Source organism: Biomphalaria glabrata, chromosome 13, assembly GCF_947242115.1.
Source record: "Biomphalaria glabrata chromosome 13, xgBioGlab47.1, whole genome shotgun sequence".
Taxonomy (NCBI): Eukaryota; Metazoa; Mollusca; class Gastropoda; family Planorbidae; genus Biomphalaria; species Biomphalaria glabrata.
In genome coordinates, this window is record NC_074723.1 from 13,818,598 (window position 1) to 13,829,035 (window position 10,438).

The following is a 10,438-nucleotide window of genomic DNA, read 5'->3' on the forward strand; positions in this document are numbered from 1 at the left end:
AACCTAAATCTTCTACCTAGAAGTTTTCCCAAAGTCACAAGTTTACCCCCCTCGTAAAAAGAAATGTATAGACTATATTCTGTTTTAGATCTATCGTTAGAGATCTAGATCAAGTTCTAGACTCTATATCTAGACCAAATCTATAAAAATTTAGATAGGATCTTAAACAGATTTAACCAATAGATTTTAGACATCGCTTAATAAAAAGATCCAGAGTCTATATAGATTTAGAAACTTGTAAAATCAAATATTTGAAATATTGAAATACACAAATAGATCTATTCTATAATCTATAAATTCTATAGTCACTATTTATAGAGTCTATATTTATATTATAATAAAATTATAATATATATAATTATATAGATCTATATATATATATACTATAGTTAATATAGTAAAATACTTATTAATTTTAAAATGTCAGTAAATAGATCTAGATCCTCTCACTCTCTGTATAACAATGCTATTTTCGGGACTCCAACTGAACCATTATTCAACAATGAAGAAAATGGTATATGTCCAGAAATTCTTCAAGACTGGCTTGATAACATGGCGTTAATGAATGCAAGAGATATTGAAACTGCAACAGTAACACAGGTGCATTTTTATCATTAGATTTTGACAAACTTTGTCAAAATTCAAATTGATATGAACTTAATCATACTTAAATTTAATAAAGATTGTAATATTAGAGATCTATATATTAATCTGTAATTATTAATACTGGATCTATATCTTATCTATAATCTAGTCTCTTAGTTACTAAGAGTAAGAAAGAAGACTTCTGCGATAATGATAATTTTCTGTGAATATAGACTATTTGCTACAATTTTATATTTCAAGTACTATATAATATAGATGATCTAGATTCTAGTCTATATATAACTATAGGCCTAATAACTTTGAATTTGCTAACATTAACAGCTAATTTATATCTATACAAAAATCTGTAATCATTAATTAAAGTTAAATCATTTAGAGTGACACATCATTCAATTTAAATGTATTAATTATTAAGGAACTTGGTTTATTTTTTTTTTTAAAGTGGCTATTTTTATAGTTAGTAGATCTATTAGCTGTGCTATTTTCTTAGTCCTCAATTTTCATCACTGGTGTTCCTGACATTAGACATATAGACATATATTGGTCTTTAAACTGTACAATTATTTAGTGTAAACCTGCACCAGTACAAGCTATAATCTACTAACTACAGTTAGTGAATTCTGAAATTTATTGTTAACTTTGCACCTTTTATTTTCTTCACTTACATTTTAGATAATTGATCATTAAAAAAAATTTGTAACAGTGTACTTTTATATCAAACTTGCTCACAAATATAGAAGACATCTTATTTTAAAATGTGTTACTTGTCCCAAATTTAAAGTCTCAATTAAGGCTTAATAAAAAGAACCGGTAAATTGAAGTCTAAATTTATCTAATTAGACAAAACTGTCTCACAGTGGGTTCAAAGTTTAAAGAGAAACTCTGATGGTTTTTCAAATTTGAGTTATTGAGATTAAAATTCTGTGTAAAAAGTTGTAATAGTAAATATTTTACCTTTTTTTTTTTTGTTAAAATGCTTAGAAACATTAATATTTAATAAATTAGTCAGTAAATTCTTGACATCTCAAAAAAAAAACAGGGTTCTTTGAGATTTTGTTTTTAGCTTAGGCAAATGTCACTTCCCTCAACAATACTGAAAGGAAAACTAGATTTAACCAATCGTATCGCTACATTCTTACAGTAGCTGTTAGGATTAGTGGCGGCCTAGTCCAGAGCTATGGTACAGTTATATATATAGAGAGAGAGATCTAAAAGCATTAGGTAAACTAATTCGAGGAAAAAAAAGAGTAACATTTTCATCAAAGCCCCTCCCTGTCCCAAAAAATAAATAGATCGTGTGTCCGACTGATTCTAACAAACTGGTCAGTGAAAGGCTAGTCTAGACTACATGTTGTTGGTCATGACAAGACACCCAAGCGATAGTGTTTGTAGTGTGTTGAGTGGTCAGGTGAGAAAATACACATTGCCGTGGTTGTTCAAGCATGTAAATCTACTTTTAATACACATTTTTTTCTTTGCTTACAAGATCTAGATCTAACTTCATAGATGAAGATATATTTCTTTTACGAGAATGTAAACTTTACTGTATGGTTTTTCATTATACAGTAAATCAATAAATTAAATTAATAGGTTTGTTTGAAGTCACATAGAAACCCAGTGAAAGTCTGACCATTTTGGATGTGCAGGAAAATTACGTCAGAAAAACATCAATTACTAAGTTATTATTACAAATATAAAAAAAAAGAATAATATATTCATTATCTGTAAATCAAAACACACATTGTATTAAAAATTGTCAAAACCATCCATTTCCCTTTAAATATATGATTCAATGCGTCACTTTTGATGTTTTTAAAATCGTATCTTGGTATTATTATTTTATATTTTTTTATGTTTTCAAAATTTTTTTTTTTTTTTGGTTGTTTTTTGTATCCATCTCTATTGTGTTTGTCTTTTACAATGATTGTAACACTATTATTCAGAATATTTTCTCCCATGGTAGCTGGTCAGAGTGTGTGTTTCTGATGTGTGACAGGTTTGAGCTCCCTTGTCAAGCTAAATATGCAGCACTGGAAATATTTGACAGGTCAGGCTCAATATTCATTTGTTTTTAATTGTTAACTTTTTTTGGACCATTCTTAGCACTTTTCATACACCAATATTGACAAAGTGGCTTAGCGGTAAAGCACTAGGCTTCAGAAAAATTCTGGTGAAGACTGGGTTTTTTAATTTTGGGATTTTAAAGGCGCCTCTGATTCCACCCCCAGCTCTAACTGGTACCTGACATTAGTTGGGGAAAAGTAAAAGTGGTTGGTTGTTGTACTGGCCAATGACACACTCTTTAACATTTACATCATCTGCTCCATAGATTGCAAGGTCTGGAAAGAAAACTTTACTTTTTTAAAATATTGGCAAATGATTGACAAAAATATTGATCTGCAATAGGTATACATTTTTAAAATATATCTGGACCTAACATATATGTCATATGTAACTTTTTTTTTCAGTTTAAGTATCAGTAAAATGTATGTTAAAATTTTGGTGACATTTTATTCCTTAACTATAATCAATGTTGTTGCTAGACATACATTTGCTAAACTGTAGGTCTTATTTCCATAGTTATTTATATCTCCCTCCCCCCCCCCCCCCCCCCCCCCTAGTTCATTAAATTTTAGCATTACTGTAAGCAATGTATGGGAAAATATTATAAAAAATTATATACATTGAGATCTTAACTATGAACTTGCAATCACTCATTCAATATAAATATAATATTTAGCTAATTTCTTTTTTCTTTACCAAAAAAAATAAAATAAAAAATAAAAGCCCATATTGTCACATCTCAATGTTAGTGTTTTGCCCAAATGTGTTTGTAAATAACAAAAATCATTTCCATATATGAACTTTATAACAGCTGGAGTTTTTCACAGATAACATTTATAAAATCAAAATGTGTATAAAAAAATAAGTTTCACTTTTATATTTCAATACAGACCTCAAATTAATAAATTAAATTTAATTTGTATTTGAATTATTCACAGATTTATGTTGAAACATTTACAAGATTTGTATAGCCATGTACAAAACACCAAAAGCGTCAGAAAGAAGAGTGACTGGGAGTGCATTTTGGAGAGAGTAAAAAACCAAGCTTTTCTCCGCATCCTGTCTTGTTGTCAAATAGCTAGCAAACTCAACTCACACTATAAGGTGTGTTTTTTTTAATGTTTTATTTTGTTCTTTAATTATTAAATTTTTTCATATTTAAGTCAGCAATTAATATTGCTTTTAATTTCCTCCTTCAATCATTTAAACGCTAAGAAAGGCGTGGGATAATAAAGTAAGTAGACCATGTAGTGTTGGACACTTATAATTTGTGTCTACTTTTATTAGCTGAATTCCAAAAGCTCATTTAGTTCTAAATAAGAAATGGGTTATATGGGCTCATTTTATAAAGGTAAAGGCAGACTTTTAGTTAAAATTTTCTATTTTGATCAAGGGTATCAACTACTATTACCATTGTGGCTACATAATTAAAATAACTAGAATGTAACACTACATCACCATTTATTTCTTGTAAATTTTTCAATGATTGTTTAAAATTCTAAATTTAATTATTCAAATGCAGTGGAATCTGCCTAACTGGACATACCTGGGAATAGAGAATCATTTTGAATGATCATAGTTCAAATTGCATTTAACCAAGGAGTTCACTGAATAATAAGAATTTTCTACAAATCCTCAAATGTGAGGGTATTTCATATTTAATGTTTGTTGTGTATTTATGTTCTTGCTGTTCTTATATGTCAAAATGTCTTGGAGTCCAGGTCAGCTTGTGTGTGTGTGTTTACTGTGTTATCATGAACTGTTTATGTCATTCTTGTTCAATAAAACCTAGGATCAAGACATGTCTTCTTGTAGTGTTTTATTAGGTTACTACAATGCTCAACACTTTTTCTTCTGATTATGTTTTGGCCAGAAAACTGTATTGCTCAGCAACAGCCTTCTTGGGTAGTTTTTTTTTTTGGTTCACATTCTGGAACAATATCTCTTCAAATAATTTTGACTTGAAGAACTTGATGATACCATTCTGTTTAGAGCTGAGAAAATGTTGATATAGCAAGTGACAGTGCATTTTGGCTTGGTGTGTGCATTATTTGTAGTATCTCTTTAAATAATTTTAACTTGATGATACCATTCTGTTTAGAACTTAGATAATATTGATATAGCAAGTGATAGTGCATATTGGCTGGTGTGTGCATTATTTGTTGTATTTCTTCAAATAATTTTAACTTGATGATACCATTCTGTTTATTGATATAGCAAGTGACAGTGCATATTGGCTGGTGTGCACAACTGTGGTAATTGTGAGAGAAAGGAAGGGTGGGAGAGGTGTCAGCGAGTCATTGTCCTTAACTAAGCACACACACTTAGGATAGGCCTCAGGACATAGCATATAGGATATGCTCACACATGAAATGTGATGCTAGAAATGAATCAATAACAATGTGTTGAAGGTTTGGCCAGTGCTTTGTTACAGGCTGGTGAAAAGGACAATTTTCTTTGCTTTCTTTCTATTTAAAAATAACATGTTTGAGATCTAATTAATTAATTTTCTTTAAAAATGTCATAGAAGGAAAAACGAAAATTCAAGTGAAGGAGAATTTTTATTAATTCCAATGTCATAAAGGGGTCATTGTCTAGGGGTTGGACAACAGTAACACAAGAACATCTATTAGGTGGAGCACTAGCATTTTTATATGCTAGGATATGCAATGAATGATTCAATGAAGTGTATGGTTTGTTTAACACTGTGCTTCGCTGGCCTTTCATTTGGGGGGGGGGGGATAAAATAATGTGGGGCAACCTAAAAGTTCTTGGCTGGGAATGGGGGCTTTCTATTGGTGGATGCCCAAAAACAATGCAATGTTATTTATGCTTTCTGTTCTACTGAATATATAAGGACCAAAAAGTGTGTTGTTGGGGGAGAGGCCTTTCATTTCAAAGTAGTTTGTGTACTGTGGGGGGGAGTTAATGGAGGCTGAAGAGAAAACTACATCAAATGGACATAAGACATGTTTTTTCATATTAAAAAAAAAAGTGGCACGCATATCTGCCCGTTAATAAACTTCGGATAGTTTGTTCCATGATTTTCTTCCAATGTAATATTTATTTCCCTTGTTATTTTCCTGTAGGTGATCACAGTGAAAAAAGCTAAGCGTTGCCTCCAAGATGCTGGGTACAGTTATTCCTGCGAAAGTATTCTACAATCTGAAATGAGAGTTCTCAAAACATTGTACTACACTATTCCAAAGACCAGTTGCTTAGACTATATTGAAATTCTGTTAGAATTGTTAGGTAAAAAATGTTACAATTGAGAAGAAAAACTGGTGACCCATCAAAATAGCGCAGACAAAATAGCGCGAAATTTCCCGACAAAATAGCGCAAGACAAAATAGCGCGGATTTATATATGATGTATATAAAAGTACCGGATTATTAGTAATTAAATGTCCTGGGCATCATTTTTGTTGATGTCTCTATCTTTTCAATATTAATAGATCTGAAATTATGCCATATTTGCAGAGTACGAGAGTTCTTTAAATTTTTTATCATTCCCCCTTTTCACATTTAATTAAAATGCATAACTATATTGCCAATGTACGGAAACAAGCCAGTGATGGAATTTTTACGTGACATTTCCTACAATTTAACTTTGTGAAAGTTATTGTGTGTGTGTGTGTGTTAATTAGAAAAGTATCTTTGCGTGTTTTCGAAGTACACTTCTATAATGTAAATAATTTTTATATTTTGAAATTATTCATTTTACCTGATTATGATATTTGCATATTTAAGTTTTAAGATATCTCAAGTGTTTCCTGCAAAATGACTGAGAAATTATCATAACATTAAAACAAAAAAAAATTTGGTTCTATTCATACTTTACGATATCTAAAGTATTTCTTTCAAAATGACTAAAATATATTTTTTTCTGCGCTATTTTGTCGGCGTTATTTTGTTCGCGCTATTTTGTCCGCGCTATTTTGACAGGGTACCAGAAAAACTTGATATCTAGGTATATTTTTTTTTTAAATCATTTTACTACTCCTCAGTATTTGGACTTGTATTCAACATTACACAAAACTCTCTCCCGGATCCCATTATTATTTTTTACTTTGTAGGAGAAAATGAGGATTTTTGTAGGAGTTGCTGCTAATATACATTTGAGTTTGATTCTATTGATTTCAAAAGCGATATTGTATTAGCATTGATGACCCATTTATCTGCTGTTCCACCAAAGGAAATTAATGTACAATATATATTAAAAACGCTTTTCATTTTTCCTTTAATTGAATTATAAGAAAGACAAAGACAAAAATACAAAGAAACTATTAAAAACAAAATTCATTTGCCATTGAACCTATAGGTGCTTGATAAAGTTGATCGTGAAGTTAAAAAAATGCTAAAAGTAAGCAGAAATTAAAGTTGTGTGTGTTTTTAATTTTTGTAAGCTGGAGGGTTTTCTTTAGGTACTGAGACAAGTAGTTGAGCAGTTTTGGAAAGCCCTGATCAACAAATGCTGTCTAGGAACAGTAAAAAATAATTTTTAGCCTACAACCTATCTCTACATTACAAACTGTTTTTGTTGTTTTTTTCTTTTTTTTTTTAATGTATTCAGACTTTTAAGCATAGGCCTATTGTTGTTGTGGAATCTCAGTCACTTATTTCCTATACATTTATTCCTCTGGTCATTTAATCTCCATTCAAATACAATTACAAAAGTAATTGTGCAATGGTATGATTGAACCATTCATTATATATATATATATATATTGTTTGTTGACAAAAAATTGGAGTGGTTGAGGGTTTAAACGTCATAATGGCAGGAATAGTTTTGTGAAGAAATCTAACAATATTAGTCAAACATAGTAGGCTAATGTAGATATATTATGAACCTGAATGTGATTTTTGTTAATTTGGTTTTATTTGATCTAGAGGACGTCAACATTGTCCTGTCAAGATGTGTCTAAATGGGAGATGCGAGTGGGTTAGGATATATTCTTTGCAGTAATTTATCATAAAAGGGCTAAGGTGTGGTGGAAATCTTAATAGGATAAAAGTGATTACTAAAATCATGATCACGACGGTGCTAAATAATCCCTGACTGTCATCTTTCAATTTATCTTCTTTTGTCAATCGCTCTTTCATCGTGATTTTGTCACCAGAAATATGGATGTGTCAAGACACCATTGTAATTTGATGTATCTTTATATTTTGTCGTGCCTGTGATTTTATTGAAATCTTATTTCAGGCCAGAATTTGGGAAAAGATACATTAGACCTCAAAGTTTACCATGATACAGCCATTAAGATTTTAACTTTTGTCTGCTTACATAGACACAGCATTTATGATAGGCTGTATGTTATAACTGCTGCCATTGGGGCAGCAGCACTGGCCTCTTCCCAGGAACAAAGGTTAGACTTAATTGTATCATTTGTCAGTCTTTTTTATCTGATGTTGATTTTTGTTTTGAGTCACTAAGAGAACAAGTGTTTCAACTGCACTTTTCTTCACTGGATTTCAGATTGAAACTGGCTGAAGTTAAAATGGACAAAATGTTGCTGTCTGCAACTGTTGTGGTTGCTGCTGTTCATTTAAATGATGACAGACTTACTGAAGAGGTAACTGGGCATTAGCACCTTTTGTATGTAGTTAGTCTTTGTTCATTTATAAAAAAAAAATATTTCTATAATTAGACCAAGCATGGCGGTGAGTGATAAAGCAGTAACTTTCCAATGGAGGTGTGTCAGGTTCAAAAATCTGTGAAGACTGGGATTTTAGGGCACCCTTGAGTGGACTAAATGAGTACTTGACATTAGTAGGGGAAAGTAAAGTGGTTGGATGTTTGACATCCTTGTTAACTGCTGCCATAGGAACAGATGAACTTTTACATCATCTGCCCTATAGATTGCAAGGTCTGAAGTGAGGAACTTAACTTTTTTTTTTTACACCAAGCAATTAGTAATTTAAAAAAAGTATTTAACATCAATGACCTACAAACATTGTAATTCTTTAATAAAATCTTTTTATGTTAATTTTTCTTTGTGCAAGGGTACTTTTTCTTTTAATGTTGCTGTAAATATCAAATATAACTACAAAAATAAAATGTTGCTTAATAGATCAGGGTATGTATTCTGTCAAAATAAATAAAGGCAATGTAATAAGACAAAAAAATATCAGATTTAAGCAAAAAACATTATAGAACTCTGTAGAACTCAACTGTATGTACACTGTCTAGTAGGTTGTATTGTTGGGGCGTATTTTAAGATAAGCTAATAGTATTTTTAATGATCTAAAATCATTAGGTTATGATTCAACTCAACAAAATCAATGGGGTTCCTATTCAAGATTTGCAGGACTTCATGAAAGTCATCCTGGAAATGATACAGCTGAAGATTACTTCCTTCAAAAAATGGAACACTAAGATGTAATGTGTTTCTTAGGAATAGTAAATTGTAATGATAATAGAACTAGGTGATAGGCATTATTTTACTTGAAGTCAATGACAACCATATGATAAGCTCTAGAAAATTTACCACATGATAAGCATTGGAAAATTTACTTTAATTCAATGACTTATCACCTAACATTATAACCTTTTTCAAAGGCTTTCTATAAAAGATTGCATCTTTTGAAGGAATTATTTTGTTTAGTTCAATGAAGATGTTTTATCAAGAGTTTTTAGCATCCAATTAAAAAAAAAAGAGTATTGATATCTACTTGTTAATCAATCTTTCAGCTTTTTTAAAATTGCTTTTATGTAGAATATTTGTCATGCTTATAACATGCTTAAAGAATAAACACAAAATTATATTGTTTTTTTTTGTTAGAAAAAATAAATAGTATGTTACTTTTTTTCCTTTTTAAATGGTGTTGCTTTTGTGTAGATATCTTTTATGCTTATAACATGTTCAAAGAAAAAAACAACAAATTATGGTGGTTGTTTTTTGTTAGATATCCATAATTAGCATGTTATTTCTTTTCATTTTGTATGGTAGGTTAAAAAAACAAAGCAAGTGAAAGCTAATTAGCAAATAACAAAAACTTTAATCTCCAACTTCTAATTTGATTTTCAAAACATCTTTGTCATGTTTAGTATTAATCATTGATCATAATTGTGTTTCATTTAGCTGAGTTTTTTTTTTAACATCAGCATTTTCCTATTACTATTGTTTTGACAGAAAACTAAAAATGATTTGGTTCTATTTTGACACAAATTTTACTGTCTAGAATTAGGTTTATTCCCTATTTTTAAGCCTTTGATAAACTTAGATCAATCACTGTCTTTACATTTAATATTGACTCTGTTTGATTACCTTTACTCTAATTACTTTTAATAACACCTATAACCCAAGATAACCATTATTCATGAACCTGTGATAACCTAAAATCACAAACTAGTGATTAAGGTATTTTATTTACATTGTATTATCTTACAATACTGCTATACATATATTTCACATCACTAGTATTTTACTATGATGGTTATCTATAGTCTGTTGGTTTTCTCTAATACAAATAAGCATATGATGTGATAGTTTCTGTATGATAGTAATAATTATTACTCTAGATGTGTATGTGTACTGGTATATTTAGCTTTTCAGTTTACATGGTAAAAAAAAATGTTGTGCATTAAACAATTTCTTTCAAAATAAAGACAGCAATGACTTGTGTTTCTTTTGTTGTTGTTTTTTTCTTAAGTCTGAGGATGACAACATCTAGACCTAAATATCAAGTCTCCATATAGCTAAAATAAAAACAAAGTATAGAATTTAAGTTAAAAGACCTTAAGATTAATGTGAGCTTAATATTTA

At 30.1% G+C, this 10,438-nt stretch overlaps 1 protein-coding gene across 2 annotated transcripts; it reads left to right on the forward strand.

Moving 5' to 3' along the window:
• Positions 1 to 344: 344 nt before the first annotated feature.
• LOC106061189 (cyclin N-terminal domain-containing protein 1-like) lies at positions 345 to 10,289 on the forward strand. 2 transcript variants are annotated; one of them, XM_013219270.2, is made up of 7 exons: positions 345 to 600; positions 2,550 to 2,653; positions 3,609 to 3,774; positions 5,760 to 5,922; positions 7,876 to 8,038; positions 8,149 to 8,245; positions 8,930 to 10,289. In XM_013219270.2, the coding sequence occupies exons 1-7, from the start codon at positions 421 to 423 to the stop codon at positions 9,053 to 9,055; spliced, it is 999 nt and encodes a 332-aa protein (XP_013074724.2). In that variant the 5' UTR covers positions 345 to 420; the 3' UTR covers positions 9,056 to 10,289. The 2 variants fall into 2 exon arrangements, with proteins under 2 accessions (XP_013074724.2, XP_055864422.1); XM_056008447.1 differs by having other exon boundaries at positions 2,570 to 2,653.
• Positions 10,290 to 10,438: the final 149 nt, after the last annotated feature.

What these genes read in the sequence shown, in the direction of transcription:
- LOC106061189 (XM_013219270.2), top strand. Translation starts at nt 421, where the DNA reads ATGTCAGTAAATAGATCTAGATCCTCTCACTCTCTGTATAACAATGCT. An exon ending in AACTCAACTCACACTATAAG is followed by an intron (nt 3,775 to 5,759) that starts GTGTGTTTTTTT and finishes ATTTTCCTGTAG; the next exon opens with GTGATCACAGTGAAAAAAGC. An exon ending in GCCTCTTCCCAGGAACAAAG is followed by an intron (nt 8,039 to 8,148) that starts GTTAGACTTAAT and finishes ACTGGATTTCAG; the next exon opens with ATTGAAACTGGCTGAAGTTA.